Genomic DNA, 18,376 nt, shown 5'->3' with positions numbered 1-18,376 from the left:
ATGCTGGCGTGACACTTCTATTCTGTAAACACCGAGCCGCCGTACCACACCACACCCAAAGCTCTCTGTTCATCTTGCAACGACCCTATGACGAAGACGAAGAAAATATAATCGGAAGACTCCTTTTTTGATGAGCAAGTGATTGAACAAAGTAAAAGAACGATTTATAGATTCTGGGAAATACGAGAGAAAAAGATAAAATCAATATAGTGAAGCTAAATTAGATATAAGACCCAGACCCAGATCACAAGACCACAATATCAAGACCACATCAGGAAGTGCCGATTCAAAGGCAAGACTTCCGTAATGAACTTGAACCTTCACTACCTTTCACACGCTCCTTCCTGTTACCTCTTCACTTTTCCGATCGGCGATAACAGGTAAGACAGGTAACAGTAATTTATAACGCAGGTAACGAGAGTGATTTATTAGGGTGAAGGTGTATGTGGGTGTGTTGTTATTGCTATTATTGTTCTTGTAACTGTTATCGTTGTTATTAATGTTGTCATTACAGAAAATATTGTTGAATGGACGTATTGTTGTGTTTGGTGTTTTGTTCGTGAAGCGTATTGTTATGGCTGTGTGTGTGTGTGTGTGTGTGTGTGTGAGAGAGAGAGAGAGAGAGAGAGAGAGAGAGAGAGAGAGAGAGAGAGAGAGAGAGAGAGAGAGAGAGAGAGAGAGAGAGAGAGAGAGTTGATTATCTTGACAAAACGTGACTTCATCATACCACACACACACACACACACACACACACACACACACACACACACACACACAAACACAAACACACACACACACACACACACACACACACACACACACACACACACACACACGCGCGCGCGTATCATACAGCAGAGAACGTATATTTTGGGCCATGATAAGCTTCATACTGGTCTATCGATCAACTGTTAGTCTTTCTTGTTGATGTACACTTACAACACGAATCACTGTGTTGATGTTACAAGAATAACACTTGTAGCTTATCTATAAATGGAAAAAAGGTGGAGTGTAAACATTCTTCTCTCTGGCCGCTTTCACACCGAGGCGGCACGTCGCACGTGGCACGCCACGTAGCACGCCACTTGAAAACGAACTTCAGGAAAAATATGAAACCCTTCTCACCGAAGTGGCGTGACCCGTCGCATGCGCCACGTGCGACTTGCATATCACTCCGAACACGTCCGTTTTTTTTTTTTTTTTTTGTGTGTGCGACGTGTCGCCCCGGACTGTGATGTCAAATTTTAATGGAGCTTTCACATCCAAACTTATTATTAGTCAAGGTAATATTAAAATTTTTAATGTTAATAATAAAATATACAATAAAATGAAAACTTTTGGATGTATGTCAAATACAGAGTAGTTTTCAAGAGGCTAGACAGATTTGCGCCAACACATTTGACAACACTGCCAGATGAGGACACGCTGCCCTGGAGGAAACAGTCGTGTTTTGTGCCTGCTCTCGTGCACAACTATGCCTCTCCCAGACAACGAACTGTTTAACATAAAATTTGTAGAAGCTGTGGAGAAATACAAATGTCTGTATGACACGACATCACCTCAGTACATCTCGAAGGATGAACAAGACAAGGCATGGAAGTGTATACAGCGTGAAGTGGATTGCCGGCCTGACACGCGTGGCGACGAGCCGCCTTGGGCTGAAATCACCGTGCCACTCCTCACTTGCCACCTGCCACTTGCCACGTGCGACCTGCCACCTTGGTGTGAAAGCGGCCTTAGTAAGTCTCTCTCTCTCTCTCTCTCTCTCTCTCTCTCTCTCTCTCTCTCTCTCTCTCTCTCTCTCTCTCTCTCTGTGTGTGTGTGTGTGTGTGTGTGTGGTATGATGAAGTCACGTTTTATCAAGATAATCAACTCTCTCTCTCTCTCTCTCTCTCTCTCTTTCTTCTTTTCGTTCTTTATTTTTACATCTTACATAGTGCAATTTAATACAAGTATGTCGATGAGCGGGCAACGGCCCGCCGCTGGGGGAGTGTCAGGGCCACCCTAGTGCCTTTATTAAAGCCCTTCATCCATTTATAGACTTCGATCAAGTCTCCTCGCAACCTTCGCCTTTCTAGAGAGTGTAGATTTAAATGCTTCAGCCTGTCTTCATAAGGCAAGTTTCTCACCCCCTGAATCATCTTTGTCATCCTCCTCTGTACATATTCTAACATCTTGATATCCATTCTATAGTAGGGGGACCAGAAATGAACTGCATAATCGAGATGAGGTCTAATTAGTTCTAAGTAAAGTTTGAGGATGAGTTTAGCGCTCCTATTGCTTACGCTCCTCGAGATGAAACCAAGTACTTTGTTTGCCCGATTTTTAGCCTGAAAGAACGGAAGGTCAGCGCTCACTAGGACTCCTAAGTCTCTCTCACGCCCAGACCTGCTTAGAGGAGTGCCATTAAGGAGTAATTGTGTGAGGGGTTATTCCTACCTACACTCAGAATGCTACACTTCCCGACATTGAATTCCATCTGCCACTTCCCCGCCCAATCATATAGTCTGTCAAGCTCATCCTGGAGAACGCTAGCGTCCCTGTCTGATTGGATTACTCTACCGATCTTGGTATCATCTGCGAACTTATTGACATCATTATTAATTCCTGTGTCCAAGTCATTGATGTAAATAATAAAAAGCAGAGGACCCAGCACCGACCCTTGTGGGACTCCACTCGTAACACTGCCCCATTCAGATTTTTTACCATTGATTTGCACTCTCTGCTTCCTACCACTAAGCCACGCCCTGATCCAGTTCAAAACTTTCCCATCTATGCCTAGAGTCTGTAATTTTAGTAATAGCCGGTGATGGGGAACTTTGTCGAACTCTTTACTGAAATCTAGATACAATATGTCTTAGTTTTCATCTCGGTCTACCGCCTCGATTACATTAGTGTAGAAGGACAGCAGGTTAGTAAGGCAAGACCTACCCTTTGTGAACCCATGCTGTGAATCATGAATTATATTATGCTCTCTAGATGGTCCCGAATGCTCCCGGCTATAATTGACTCCAACATCTTTCCCACAACTGATGTTAAGCTAATTGGGCGATAATTTGAGGTGGCTGACTTGTCTCACTTTTTGAAAATCGGCGTCACATTAGCTACTTTCCATTGATTGGGCACATACCCTGAATTTACCGACATCTTAAAGATATCGGTAATTGGGCCACTGAGGACCTCCTTGCACTCTTTCAGAACCCTTGCGAATACTTCGTCTGGGCCCGGCGATTTGTTTTTCTTCAATCTACTAATCTCATCCTGGACTACTTGCCTAGTGATGATCACATCCCTCAACTTGTCGTTCTCTTCGCCCTCATATACCTGAACTCTCTCCGGAATGGTTCTTAGATTTTCCTGCGTGAAAACTGAGAGGAAATAGTCATTCATCATTTGACTCATATCTTCTCCATTCTCAACGAGCTCACCTGTGTTTGTTTTCAACGGTCCAGTTCTGTCCCTTGTTTTCGTTCTGCACAATTTGAAGAATCCCCTGGGATCACTCTTGGCCTCGTTGGTTACCCTAATCTCATAATTTCTTTTTGTTAGGCGGGTGTTCTTCACTGACCTGGCTAGCTCAACATACCTACCTCTGAGGTGGGTTTCTCCGTTCTTTATTTTCCAAGAAACTCCTCTCTTCAAGCCTATCTCATGCCTGAGTCTGCGGGTCATCCATTTTGGGTAGTCATTTTCCTTCCTACGTGCTCGGTAAGGGATATGCTGTCCCTGACCCTCTGCAATTACTCTAAGTAAATTATTGTAGGTCATTTCTACATGGTTCCCCTGTCTTTCCGGTTCCTGCCCTGAGATCTGGCCCTCATCCAGGCCCTAAGGTTCCCCAATTTACCTCCTCAAGGTGTCTTCTGAGCCCCTCATAATCAGCTCTTCTAAAGTCAGGCACCAACACAGGGTTGAGTTCATGGGTCACCGCCCAGTTTAATTTAAACCTAATTTCCTTGTGATCACTGCCACCTAATTCTCCCCCAACATCTAGCTCGCTGATTATATTCTCGTTGTTAGTTAGGACTAAGTCTAAAATGTTGTTACCTCTGGTGGGCTCAGTCACTGTCTGCTTGAGAAAATTATCTTGTATTACTTTCAGAAAATCCTCAGACTCTAGATCACCCACCACGCCTTCCCAATCTAAATTCCTATAGTTAAAATTCCCCATTATGCAGACAGTTTTGCTCCTGCTCGCCCTGCCTACCTCTTGCAGTAATATATCAGTGTCCTGCCTGCTAAGGCTGGGTGGCCTGTAAAGAACCCCTAGAATTAGTTTGTCTTTCCCTTTGTGGACGTCCGGGGGGGGGGGGAAGGGGGGGGCTTGAACATCATGGCCTCTGTTTGCAAAATTTGTTTGTACGAAGATGGCAAGGTCGCAGGAAAGAAGGAGTAGCGAAGAAAGAAGATGAAAGAGTAATGGAAAGGGAAAATAAATAGTTAAAATATAAAAGTATAGTTGGGGGCATACACAACAACTGCGCGTGGCCTTGGTGCTCATCTCCGTCACATTGGCCTTTGAGTCTTTGTGGGAAATAAGCCATTACCTCGGGACACAGCGCCAGTGTGACATCCGGGTTGCCACAATTTACCTTCCCCAGGTTTCCCCAGGCACCCATTTATCGACCAACCAAAAAGGAAGGATGAACAGCATGTTGGTCCGCGTGCCGCATACCCGGGCCGGGATTCGAACTTAGGTCCGCTGATTCATAGCTAGGCGTGCGAACCACTTCACCACCGAATAACTGATTAAATAGATAGAGATGTAAAATAAGGCTAGAGAGAGAGAGAGAGAGAGAGAGAGAGAGAGAGAGAGAGAGAGAGAGAGAGAGAGAGAGTAAAAGAAAAAAAATTATGTCAAAACTAGAACAAAAAAATGTAGAACGCAAACAACACACACACACACACACACACACACACACACACACACACACACACACACACACTTATCAGTCCGTCTCTCTCTCTCTCTCTCTCTCTCTCTCTCTCTCTCTCTCTCTCTCTCTCTCTCTCTCTCTCTCTCTGGCCTATCATATTGTACTGATTAGATATGGAGCCACGAGGTAATCCTCACCTTAGTGTTACTTCCAGGCGTGAATGGATGACAGATAGGTGAACTAATAAGAGGAGGGAGAGGCCCAGGTAAAGTGCCGACCTCTTCCCATCGACCCCCGGCACTGCGACTGTGAGGGAGTCGATCTGGGGACCCACGGAGAAGAGAGGAGTGTTTTAGCCGTCGTACCACTCTCCCTCCTCCCGACACACATGCTTAGAAGAAAAAAATAAGATAATATCGTCACCCTCATAAAATAATCGCCTAAGTCATTTTTCATAGATTTCCAGGATTTTGTCTACATCAATTTTTCAACATGTGACGCCAATTTTTGTATAGTTGCCTTGGTCATTCAGAGTTTGAGTGTTCCAGAATTGGCCTTTTCATTTCTGCCTAAATCTTAAGCCGAATGAAATAATGACAGTACTTTTCTGATTTCCTGAAAAGTAGAAAATAATGACTTAAGCGCTTTGTTTACGAAGGTGACGATATGCTTGGCGTTTACTCTGGGAGACATATAAGAACTACAACAATAAAAATAAAGCTGTATAAAGTAATAGCAATCATTTTTACTTCACAGAAACGATACTACAACCTGAAAGAAACATGTGTAAGTAATGATTAGTGAAATGGAAAGTGTAAGTGCGAGAGGAAAATACGATAAAGAAGAGTAGAAAAATGGAGAGGAGAGGAAAAGAAGGACTGAGAGTATAAAGAGAAAGACTAGAAAGTAGAAAAAAGTTAAAAAAGTAAGAAAACTTGAATATTAAATAAGTGTGCATTCTTATCACTGAGGGAAAGGCGAAGGAAGTCGACGAAAAAGGAAGAAAAAATATAACACAATTTGAAAACCAGTGAAAATAAGGATAAAAACATAGTGGAATATGTATCTCTAATAAGGGCAAAGAGGAAAGGAAAGGAAAGTGAAGGGAAAAAAATACGTACAATAAATAAAACTAAGTATAGGCACAGTAATAGCGGATAAAAGGAAGCAGAGGATTTAGATAAAGAGAGGAAAGAAAAAAAGATGAAGCTAGATAAACAAAATAAATAGTAGATAAGATAAGGAAGGAGAGGAAGGGAAAGAGAGAAGCCAGACCAGAAAGAGGAAGAAGAAGAGGAGGAGAAACAAAGAGAAGAGTGATAAGGAGAACACACAGAGAAGAGGAAGAAGAACGAGGAGGAGGAGGAGGAGGAATGAGAAGTTAAAGAGGAGGAAGGGAAAAGAGGAGGAGGAGGAGGAGGAGAAAGAAGAAGAGGAGAAGCAAAACCTATTAAAACGTTAAGGAAGAGAGACTTTGAGGGGGTGCAGGAGGAGACGAAGATGTGGAGCAGGGGTCTGAGTCGTCCTTGGCCCTCTTCCACCTCGTCCTTGGTGAAGAGAAGGAATCGTTTGACCCTGACGCTGCTCCTGATCGGCTGTCTCGTCGTCATCGTCACCGCCCATCAGCTTCTGCTCCTCGCCTATACGTACAAGTGAGTGAGTGAGCGCGCGAGTGAGTGAGGGAAAGAGTGAGTCTGTTGAGTGGTTCTAGTTTTTTATTTCTCTCTCGTCTTATCTCTTTTCCGCCTCTTTACCTTTTCTTCTCCTTGCCTATACGTACAAGGGAGTGAGGGAGAGAGAGGAGGGAGACTCTCAGAGGATTACAAAACATTTCGTCGCCCAAGAACACATATTTGACAAGGCTTTCGTAGGCGTTGTGAGCATTTCCAGGAGTAGTTTTATGACCCTGGTGGTAGTGTGACCCTTCTTCTGTACCATGAACCTAAAGAAACACTCATTAGAACCCGACTGACCCCCTCTTTGACCATTAGAAATAGCTGATGTGAGAAGCGAAAGTGTTTTAAAATATCGACCTCTATTGTGGGATTCTAATTTTTCATCTTCCTTTCTCTCTCTTCGTTTCTGCCTCTTCTTCTTTCCTGGTATCTTTTGTTTTCTTATGTCTATCCTCCTGTCCCTCTCCTCTCCTCTCCTCCTCTTCATATACATCTGAGAGAGTGAGTGAGTCTTGTGTGATTCTGTTTTTTCATCACTTTCTCTCGTCTCTGTTTCTGCCTCTTCTCCTTTCCTGGTATCTTTTGTTTTCTTATGTCTATCCTCCTGTCCCTCTCCTCTCCTCCTCTTCATATACATCTGAGAGAGTGAGTGAGTCTTGTGTGATTCTGTTTTTTCATCACTTTCTCTCGTCTCTGTTTCTGCCTCTTTTTCTTTTCTGATGTCGTTAATTTTGTCTATTCCACAATATATTCTCCTTTCCTCTTCACATACTGGTGCGTGAGTGAGAGAATATGTATAGTGAATAAGTTTGCATAATTTTCCCATCGCTGTTTTCATTTCCCTCCTTCCCTGATATTTTTTGCTCCCTTCCGTCTCTTCCACATGTTTTGATTTTTTTCTCTCGTCCTTCTCTTCTCTCCATTGACCCTTATCGGTATAGACTTATAAATTTTCTCCCTTCCGTCAGAGGATAATTTTCAACACCTTCACACTTATTTATACAGTCATTTTTATATTTCCGTCATATTCACTCCTTCCTTTCCCTGCCGCAGCGAGTACATCTTGGCACTCCTTCCACGGGCGCAACTTCCTCAGCAAACACGAGTCCCCAGACCACCACGCACGGCAGGAGAGGAAGGAGGAAGAGGAGGAGGACGGGAACATGGCGGGGCTACAGGAAGTGGAAAGGGCTCGGCTCCAAGAATCCTGTGCCTCATATCAACGTCCCCGAAGTACCACGAGTCGAGGGCCAAGCACGTAGTGGCCACCTGGAGCTCCCACTGTTCACGCGCGGTTTTCCTTACCACCCTGGAGGACGCCGCCTTGCCCGAGGTTGTGTTGACGCCGGAAGTTGATGCGTATGACCAGCTGTGGGAGAAGGTGACCCTGGGTAGGTGTGGGGGAGGGTGGGAGGACGGGGGGAGGGGAGGGGGGTAAGTGTGTGTCACCAATCTCGTAGATTTTTTCTATTTAGAACACTGATCAGCTCTAGGTCACTGGCCCGGATCTGAATCTGACCTGGATTCGCTCTGGGTAGAACGCAGGGCGACAGATCAAAACAAAGCACACACACACACACACACACACACACACACACACACACACACACTTCGCTCCGGTAGCTCAATCGGTTAGAGCTCCGCGCTGCAAGGCTTCATGGCCAAACAGGCGGCGGTTCGAGCCCTGCTCAGGCCGGATTCTTTCCGTTGTGGTTACTGTCCTCCCTTGAGCAAGGGGGATGGGGTGTGTGGTGTGTGAGGTCCTGGCAGTACCCAGAGATCGACGATAATGAGCGCTTGCTCACCTCGGTGTGGCCTGTATATCTCCCACAATTCCGTTGTGTAATACTTCTGTTTTACATCTTTACTGCCTACAAAACCATTTCTGCAGCATCTTATTATATGCTCCTCACTCATTATGGGAGGCGCTCTAGGGCTGTATACTCGAAATAAAGTTGGAGGAGATGCTGAGTGTAACCGCGGGTGTCGTCTGCTACAACCCACCTCAGCCTTTGGGTCAGGCAGATCCGGATCCGGATCACCCAGATCATGAGAATCCAGATCTCAGTGGTAAATAGAACACGGGTTCTCCAGCCAGATCAGTGATCTAAAACGGATCCTTGTAAATAAAAGAGGTCTTAGTCGTGTTTCTTATAATTGGTTGAGTCTGCCTTCCTTAGTCCACGTTTTCTTTGACGAGTGTTCAGGGCTGCAGGAGCCTTGCTGTACTATTAGATCGCTCATCCGCCTTATCAGAGAGGTCACAGGGGCTTAATTTTCTTTACCTCTCTGATAAGGCAGATTAGAGGATTAATTACGGCAGGGCTCTTGCAGCCTTGTTTACTGCCTTTCCGAGGTTCTGAAAGTCACCTTGGGCATAACCCTCTTCAGTAGCGGCGGGCTGCTAGCCTCGAGGCCCGGTCACTACAAGTTTTAGTTATGATATCAAATACAGTCGTTTCTTTACCTATCAGAGAGAGAGAGAGAGAGAGAGAGAGAGAGAGAGAGCATATCCTTCCTGCTACCTCTTACCTCTTACATCCCTTTCACCTCCCTCTCATCCATCTCTTTATCCACTGATCCTTCTCAGTCTCTCCTCTCACCCGTCCCTATCATATCACCCTCACTTCTCACCCCCCACTCCTCCCTCTCACTTCCCTTTCCTCTCTCTCATCCTCCCTTCCTTCTTCTCACCCCACACTCCTCCCATTCACTCCCATTTCCTGTAGTTCCCCTTCCTCCCTTGCACTCCCCTTGCATCTCTTTCATCCCCCCTTCTCTAACGTCCCCTTTCGCACTCTCATTCTCCCTAACCCCTCTCCTCCTACCTCCTCTTAACTCCTTCCTCTCTTCTTCCTTTCACTCTCTCATCCTCACTCCCCCCTCTCCCCAGGCTTCGAGTGGGCGTACGGGCGGCTGGGGGACTTCGAGTGGGTGGTGAAGGCCGACGATGACTCCTTCGTGCTGGTAGAGAACCTGCGGGCGGCGGTACTGGAGCTGAACCCCGAGACGCCTGTGGCCACGGGGGTGCATCTAAGGACCTGGGAGACGGTGAGGAAGAGCAGAAGGAGGAGGAGGAGGAGGAGGAGGAGGAGACGAAGAAAAAGAAATGGAATGACAGTAGTATTAGAGAAGAAGGAGGGGAAGGAGGAGGAGAAGTAGACGACGAAAAAGGAGGAGGAGGAAAACTAGACGAAGCGAGATATCAGCAAAAGTTCAAGGAGGAGGAGGAGGAGGAGAAAGAGGAAAAGGAGGAGGAGAAGAAAGAGGAAAAGGAGGAAGGAGAAGAAGGAGGGAAAAGGAGGAGACGTAAAAGAAACGAGGTTACAGCAAAAGTAAAGGAAGAAGGAGGAGGAGGAGGAGGAGGAGGTGAGGGAAAAGGAGAGAAGTAACAGCAATCGTAGAGGGAGGAGGAGGAGAAGAAAGGAGAAGCAGTCGACAAAAAGGAAGCAAATAACAGAAAGAGTAGAGGGAAGAAAAATGAGAAGGAGGAGGAGGATGATGAGGAGGAGGAGGAAGATGCAAACAACAAAAAATAAACAAATCAACATAATTAGAGGAAAAAGGAAGATCAAGAAAAAAAATCACAACCATATCCCATTTTCACTCACCCCACACTTATCTACAATCACACCCAATACCACCAAACACATTATCTCACCCATTCCCACCTGTAATTACCAGGCCACGTGTCTCCACAGGGCGAGACGTACCTCAACGGCGGCGCCTCCTACGTGCTGAGCCGTGGCGCAGTCCGGACCCTGGTGGAGAAGGGGCTGAGGGAGGGAAGGTGCAAGGCTGATCTCGAACTGGGCACCTCCGAGGATGTCAACATGGCTGCCTGTCTTGCCTTATTGGGTACGTGATGTGTTGTAGTAGTAGTAGTAGAAGTAGTAGTAGTAGTAGTAGTAGTAGTAGTAGTAGTAGTAGTAGTAGTAGTAGTAGTAGTAGTAGTAGTAGGTGGCAGAAAACAAAACAAGAACAAGTAAAAAGAAATGCAGACTGAGAGGAAACAAAACATATAAATAAATAAATTAATCAATATATGAATAAATAATAAATAAGTAAATGAACATGGTCAGTAAATGATGAAAATGAAGTCAAAGTCTCAAGCGAAGAGAACAAAACAAACTTAATACTTGCAACAGGTGGACAAATTCACTAACTTGACCCTCTTGGCAACAGGTGTTCACTCTTACCTGATCCTCTTCTCAACAGGTGTACAGACTCATTAACCTGACCCTCTTATTAACGTGATCCACTCTGCAACAGGTGTATAAACTCATTAACACCCTCATAGCAAACTGATCCTCCTTGCAACAGGTGTATAAACTCATTACCTGACCCTCTTATTAAGGTGATCCTCTCTGCAAAAGGTATATAAACTCATTAACACCCTTTTAGTAAACTGATCCTCCTTGCAATAGGTGTATAGACTTATTAACCTGATCTTCTTATTTACCTGTTCCTCTTTGCAACAAGTGTACATACTGATTTACCTGATCCTATTTGCAACAGGTGTATAGACTCATTAGTTTGATCCTTTTTGCAACAGGTGTTTAGATTCATTAACCTGACCCTCTTTGCAACAGGTGTCCAAACTCGTTAACCTGATCCCCTTTTCAACAGGTACCAATTCATTAACCTAACTTTATTTGCTACAGGTGTTCACTCTCATTAACCGACCCTCCATGCAACAGGTGTGGATCTCCTGGACTCGCGGGACTCCGAGGGGCGCCAGAGGTTCCACATCTACCCCCCGCAGGAGCTGGTGGACCCAAGACAGGAGGTGGACCTTAGGCACCTGTGGCTCAAGAAGATATCCATCCACCCCTACAAGTTTGTGAGTCAAGGAATGTATTGTTTTTGTCCTCTCCTTTTTTTTTGTCTTTTTTTTTTTTTGTCTTTTAACTCATTAGGAACCGATATTTGTTCCCTTTTTTCTTTTTTTCTTCTCCTTACTTCACTGTTAGTCTTTTTTTTTTGTAAGTCGCTACTCACCTATAAGTCATTAGGAGTTATTTTTGTGTTTTTTTTTATTCTTCTCCTTACTCTACTGTTGTTTTTATCCCCCTTTTTTTCTTTCTACTCTCCTTATTTAATTCACTGCTGTTTCTATTCCCCTTTTCTTTTATTCCCCTTAATCTACTGCTGTTTTTGTACTTCCGCCTTTTTCTTTTCTTTTTCTTATTTTGTTCCCTTTTTTATTATATCTATATTTTTGTTTGCTTCTGATCCTATTTTACTTTTTCGTTTATTTGATGTATTTATTATAGTTGTGGAAGTGTGTGTGTGTGTGTGTGTGTGTGTGTGTGTGTGTGTGTGTGTGTGTGTGTGTGTGTGTGTGCATAAAACAAATTGGTGTATGAATCTGTCTGTTTAAAACGCGTAGAGTTTTCCTGGTCAAACTCTTTCGCCTCCGCCTGTCAACATCTACCTTTCCTTCCTGCTGGAAGTATGCCTTCCTACAGACTGTGCCTAAGAAGGGTGACCGCTCCAATCCTTTAAACTACCGCCCTATAGCTTTACTTTTCTGTCTATCTAAAGCTTTTGAATCAATCCTTAACCGGATGATTCAAAAGCACCTCTCCACTTCTGACCTATCTGATCGCCAGTATGGGTTCCACAAGGGGCGATCTACTGGCGATCTTCTTGCTCTCTTAACTGATTCTTGGTCATCCTCTCTTAGCCGTTTCGGTGAAACTTTCTCAGTTGCGCTAGACATATCGAAAGTATTCGATAGAGTCTGACACAAGTCTTTGCTTTCTAAACTGCCGTCTTACGGTTTCCATCCTTCTCTCTGTTCATTTATCTTCAGCTTCCTTTCCTGCCGTTCTATCTCTGTGGTGGTAGACGGTCACTGTTCTTCCCCTAAACTTAAACCCACAGGGCTCTGTCCTATTACCCACTCTCTTCCTGTTATTCATCAATGATCTTCTTTCCACAACAAACTGTCCTTTCCACTCATACGCTGACGACTCCACTCTGCATTATTCAACTTCTTTCAACAGAAGACCCTTTCAACAGGAATTACGTGACTCAAGACTGGAGGCTGCAGAGCGCTTAACCTCAGACCTTGCTATTATATCCGATTGTGATAAAAGGAACCTTGTGTCCTTTAATGCCTCAAAAACTCAATTTCCCCACCTATCAACTCGACATAATCTTCCAAAATCTCAAAATCTCAACTGGAAACTTTACATCTCTTCTCTCACTAAATCAGCTTCCTCGAGGTTGGACGGTCTGTATCGTCTCCGCCAGTTCTTTTCCCCTGCACAGTTGCAATCCATTTACAGGGGCCTTGTCCGCCCTCGTATGGAGTATGCATCTCACGTGTGGGGGGGCTCCACTCACAGCTCTTCTGGACAGGGTGGAGTCTAAGACTCTTCGTCTCATCAGCTCTCCTCCTCTTATTGATAGTCTTTTACCTCTTAAATTTCGCCGCCATGTTGCCTCTCTCTCTATCTTCTATCAATATTTTCACGCTGACTGCTCTTCTGAGCTTGCTAACTGCATGCCTCCCCCCCTCCCGCGGCCCTGCTGAACACGACTTTCTGCTCTTGCTCATCCCTATACTATCCAAACCCCTTATGCAAGAGTTAACCAGCATCTTCACTCCTTCATCCCTTACACTGGTAAACTCTGAAACAGCCTTCCTTCGTCTGTATTTCCTCCTGCCTATGACTTGACCTGTTTCAATAAGAGTGTATCAAGACACCTCTCCACCCGAAATTGACCTCTCTTTTGGCTACTCTACTATTTTCTGTTGTTGGGAGCGGCAAGTAGCGGGCTTTTTTTTTATACACTGTTTTGTTGCTCTTGAGCCGGCTCTTTTGTTGTAAAAAGAAAAAGTACAGTACACTCGTAACTAGTATCAATCAACACAACAAACACATTCTTTAACTGCATGAACAAACTTATCGACAACACACACACACACACACACACACACACACACACAGCACTGTCATAATTACTCGCTTATACATACAACTAGATAAGGAAAAAAAAAAAAAAAAAGGGAAATGCTGATGACAGGTAAACATGCACAGGTATGGTCCCCTCTCCCCCCTCCCTCCTCCCCCTTCCCCCTCCCGCCCCCTTGTTACTTGTAGCTGACTAACACGCACTGACAGGAGAGAGAGAGAGAGAGAGAGAGAGAGAGAGAGAGAGAGAGAGAGAGAGAGAGACAAACGTAGATATAGAGATAAGCAAGAACAACAACAACAAAAAAAAAATATATAAAGAAGAATAGTGATAAAAGATAACATGTTCCTAAGTCACAGTAATACCATCATCCCTTCCTTTTTTCTCCTCCTCCTCCTCCTCCTCCTCCTCCTCCTCCTCCTGCTCTTCCTCAGGGTTACGGGGAGCTGAGTGATGAGGTAATTAGCTTCCACTACGTCGACGCGGAGACCATGTACCTGATTTACTACCTGGTCTACCTGGTCAATCCATCCGTCCAGGGCCCCGGGTCGCCCCTCAAAGCGCTCCCGCCCGAACCAAAGTCAAGGCCAACGTGAGGACGTGACGGGGTGAGGTAATGGAGGAGGAGGAGGAAGAAGAAGAAGATGAAGAAGAAGAAGAAGAAGAAAGAAAGAAAAAGAAACAAAAAGAAAAAGAAAAAGATGAAGAAGAAGAAGAAGAAGAAGAATGGGTGAGGTTAAGATGGATTCAGAGGGTGGGAAGGGGAAAGGGAGGGTGGTTGTGGGAGAAGGGGAGCTGGGGTTAGTGTGTGTGTGTGTGTGTGTGTGTGTGTGTAACTGTCCACAATGCTACACTCACGGAGGTTTTGTCATATATTTTTTTTTCTGCACTCAAGGCTTAAGGTAATATGTAGCTACTTTGTCAGCCACGTGTGTGTGTGTGTGTGTGTGTGTGTGTGTGTGTGTGTGTGTGCGCTAGTTAAGACATACTAAAAGCGTACATGTATTGAGTTAATCCCTCACAGAACACACACTACATGGACATTCCTCAGGCATTACATCGGCACGGTGTAGCATTTCTTGACCCTGTAAAAAACCGGTGAGATCCCAAGAGGAGCGTATGTTGCTTCCTTGTGTCCTTGTACCCTTTGTAATGTACCTCAGGACCATGTACACCACCACCACCACCACCGTCAGTGTTAAGACTATCATCACCATCATCATCACCACCACCACAACCACCACCACCGCTGCCATGTCCAGAATCTAGAAATCAGAAGAGGAGGATGTGCCTTTAGTAGAAGAGGAGGAGGAGAAGAAGGAGGAAGCGGTGTTGAACATGAATATTAAAATAGCGAAGAAGGAATAGAAGGAGGAGACAGTGGAGTAGGAGAATAAGAAGAAAGCTGAATTGCACAATGGAACTCTGAATCACTAGAATAACGAAACATTCGTAAATAAAGTGATTTGTGAAAGACTTATGACAAGGTGAATTACGAAAAACATTAACAGGAAGTGAATCATAAGACGTTCTAGAAAAGATGAATTACGGAAGATATATTTATAAAAAAGTGAATCATCATCGCTTCTGTATTCAGCCATTGTGACGAGGAACACATGAATTGACAATCAGGAAGACAACACGTCATGCCTGCGTCAGGGAATCTTGTCACCGTCCATTTCCTGCCAACTCTATTAAGCTGATTGTAAACTCTCTCAATCATGAATATTCAATCACACGGTTTCTTTTTTTTTTTTTTCGATAACGCAAGGGAATTCTGTACAAGTTATTTAAACCATTTCCGATCCATTTCCTTGTGTATTTTTTTTAAGCTTACTGTAAACTTTTCCACATGTTTTCAGTCTTCCGTCCATTTCCTGCCAACTCTATTAAGCTTATTGTGCACTCTCTCAATCATGTATATTAAATCACACGGTTTCCTGTTTTTTTTTCCGATAACGCAAGGGAATTCTGTACAAGTTATTCAAACCATTTCCGATCCATTTCCTTGTGTATTTTACTTCAATGCTTACTGTAAACTTTCCCACTTGTTTTCAGTCTTCCGATTTTTATTTTTTTCGATAATGCAAGGAAATTCTATTGAAGCTAGTGAGTCAAGATTAAACCATTTGCTGTCCATTTCTTTGTATTTCTTTTAGCTTATTGTAAACTTTTCCACGACATGCTTTCAGTCTTACAATATTTTTTTTCGATAACGCAAGGGAATTTTGTTCAAGCTAATGAGTCAACAGTAATTCATTTTTTGTCCATTTCCTTCAAACTGTTTAGCTGATTGTAAGCTTTTTCGCACTTATGTTTTCAGTCTTTCGGTTTATTTATTTTTTTCGATAACGGAAGGGAATTTTGGTCAAGCTGGTCGGTCAAGATTAAACCATTTTTTGTCCATTTCCCTCAAACTTTTTAGCTGTTCGTAAACTTTTTCGCACTCATGTTTTCAGTCTTTCGGTTTATTTATTTTTTTCGATAACGGAAGAGAATTTTGGTCAAGCTGGTCAGTCAAGATTAAACCATTTTTTGTCCATTTCCTTATAATCATTTAGCTGATTGTAAACTTTTTTCCCAACAAGTTTTCACTCTAACGATTTCTATTTTTTTTTTTCGATAACGGAAGGGATTTCTGTTCAAGCAAGTCACTCAAGATTAATCCATTTTCTGTTCATTTCCTTCTAACTTTATTGTCATTTATTTATTATTTATTATTCTAACTTTATTATTATTTATCTATTATCAGTCTTACGGTTTCATTTTTTTCGATAACGCAAGGGAAATTCTGTTCAAGCTAGTCAGTCAAGATGAAGATTACATAAGTTTGGCGAGGTGGTATTTCACTGTTCTCTTCCTTTTTCTTTCGTGTTGCATCAGAATATTGCTAAAACTAGTCAGTCGTATCAATCTGTTCCTATTAGATACAGTGAAACAAAACTGTATGATTAGCAAAGGTCGCGTTTCACTGCATTTTGTAAGTGTTGAGTTGTGTGAGTTTCAGCAGTCCAGAAAGTGCCAATGACAGACGATGATAGTCAGAACAGTGCCATGTGAAGACTGACTAAGAGGACGCGGTAGGCTTGAGAACAGTGCCTTGATAACCTAACCGACAGTGCCTCTAAAATCAATCAAATAGTGCCATCTGGAGAACTTAAGAAACAGTGCCACATATGAGAAAGATTTAGACAGAAGAAAATGGAGAAGACGAAGAGGAGGACGACGAAAATGAAAAGAGGAAAAGTAGAAAAATAATGTGTACTAGATTTATAAAAGAAGAAAATAAAGAGCACGAAGAGGAGAATGACTAGAAAGAAAAGGAAGAATGGAAAAAAATGCGTAGATTTAATTAAAAGGAGAAAACAAAGAAGACAAAGAGGAGGAGGAGGAAGATGAAATGAAAAAAAAGAGGAAGATAATAGAAAAAAAATATACCGTATGTAAGTTTAAGAAGAAAATAATGAAGACGATGAATAATATGGAGAGAAAGAAGAGGTAGAAAAAATATGTTGTCAATAAAAAAAAAAATCGACGAGGAGGAGGAGAAAGAAAAGGAAAGAAATAAGAGAAAAAGTGATTTGATAAGAATGAAAAATTGAAGTGAAGTGCAGGTCAGAAAAACAGATACAAAGGGGAATAGAACAGAAAGAATGATTTGAAGACTGGGACTAAGCAAAGGTCGGTGAAAAGAAAGAAGTCGAGGGAATGAAAGATGTCGAGGGAATGAAAGATGTCGAGGGAATGGAATCAATAGAAAGATGGATGTCAGTGATGTTGTTTGTCAAAGTTAATAAATATTTGAGAATCTTGTGAATTATTTATGTTTTTTTGTGTGTGAACTCACTCTCTCTCTCTCTCTCTCTCTCTCTCTCTCTCTCTCTGTTATGCTGTTTTATGATCAATATCTCACACAATACAATTTTTCATATCTTCTTTTACTACAAACATTTTTCTTTTTTTCATCCACTGCCTTATTGCTGTATTTTCTTCTCCTTTTCTTTTTCTTTTCTTCTTTTCTTACAACCATTTACTCAACTGTTTCTTTTTTTCCTCTCTTTCATCTCCTCCTCCCGTCTATATTGCTCCTCCTCTTCTTCCTCCTTCTCCTCCTCCTCCTCCTCCTCCTCCTCCCTCCTCTTCAGAATTCAGGCTTGCTTCACACACTAATCCTCCATGTAAGGGCATTGAGCGCTTCCCTGTAATATTCATAAGCAGATTTAGTCCTCCTTTGTGTGATCGGGCTCCACTGCATGAAGGACGGTAGAAAAGGTAACTCCCTCACCTGAAACTTTAATTGGGCTCCTCCCTGCGACTTCTAATTCCAGGTAAGAAATGAGTCTTCCTGATGTTACCTGCGTAGAGAAAGAGAACGAAGGGTATGAAGACTGTTTTTTTTTTCTTTCCTTCTTATTGCTATTGATTGCAGTCTCGTGCGTAAGAAATAAACATACGACATTTGCTGTGTTTGATAGCATGTATACTGAGTAGGAGTTCGTTAGTGGGTGCGACTAGAGCAATAATGAAGTGTGATACGGCAATTAGATGTTATAGAATTTTGATCGTGGACTTGTTGCTGGTGCATGAGAGAAACGGATGAACCCAAAGTGAGTCGTACCAAAGAAAAGGAAAGAAATAAGAGAAAAACTGATTGGATAAGAAAGAAAAAATGAAGTGAGGTGCAGGTCAGAGAAAAAGACTCACGATCATTACCGTAATTAAGGTTAAAAAGGTAAATTGTGTTTGTTTAAGGGCGAAATTTCCACCTTGATTTGCTATTTTATTTTTAGGTTTGTTTTATGTTTATGTGATTTTTACGTATTATCTTTTTATGTTTATGCTGCAGAAGAAGAGAGTTGTTTGAGGAGAAAAAGAGGAACCTGAACACGAAGCATC

General features: G+C 43.0%; 1 protein-coding gene across 4 annotated transcripts in view; it reads left to right on the top strand.

Annotated features, from left to right (window-relative positions):
• LOC126980402 (glycoprotein-N-acetylgalactosamine 3-beta-galactosyltransferase 1-like) overlaps window positions 1-16,664 on the top strand; it is a 23,505-nt gene extending 6,841 nt beyond the window's left edge. For all 4 annotated transcript variants that reach the window (XM_050830312.1, XM_050830315.1, XM_050830313.1 and 1 more), the window contains exons 2-7: window positions 5,634-6,529; window positions 7,607-7,944; window positions 9,447-9,604; window positions 10,255-10,411; window positions 11,254-11,396; window positions 13,915-16,664. In XM_050830312.1, the coding sequence (XP_050686269.1) occupies window positions 6,378-6,529; window positions 7,607-7,944; window positions 9,447-9,604; window positions 10,255-10,411; window positions 11,254-11,396; window positions 13,915-14,076 (1,110 nt within the window). In that variant the 5' untranslated portion in view covers window positions 5,634-6,377 and the 3' untranslated portion in view covers window positions 14,077-16,664. The remainder of the gene's footprint in view (window positions 1-5,633; window positions 6,530-7,606; window positions 7,945-9,446; window positions 9,605-10,254; window positions 10,412-11,253; window positions 11,397-13,914) is intronic.
• Window positions 16,665-18,376: the final 1,712 nt, after the last annotated feature.

The sequence above is a fragment of the Eriocheir sinensis genome, chromosome 44 (assembly GCF_024679095.1).
Source record: "Eriocheir sinensis breed Jianghai 21 chromosome 44, ASM2467909v1, whole genome shotgun sequence".
Classification (NCBI taxonomy): Eukaryota; Metazoa; Arthropoda; class Malacostraca; order Decapoda; family Varunidae; genus Eriocheir; species Eriocheir sinensis.
Note: the sequence above shows the minus strand (reverse complement) of the source record. Positions and strands in the feature narration are given on the sequence as shown.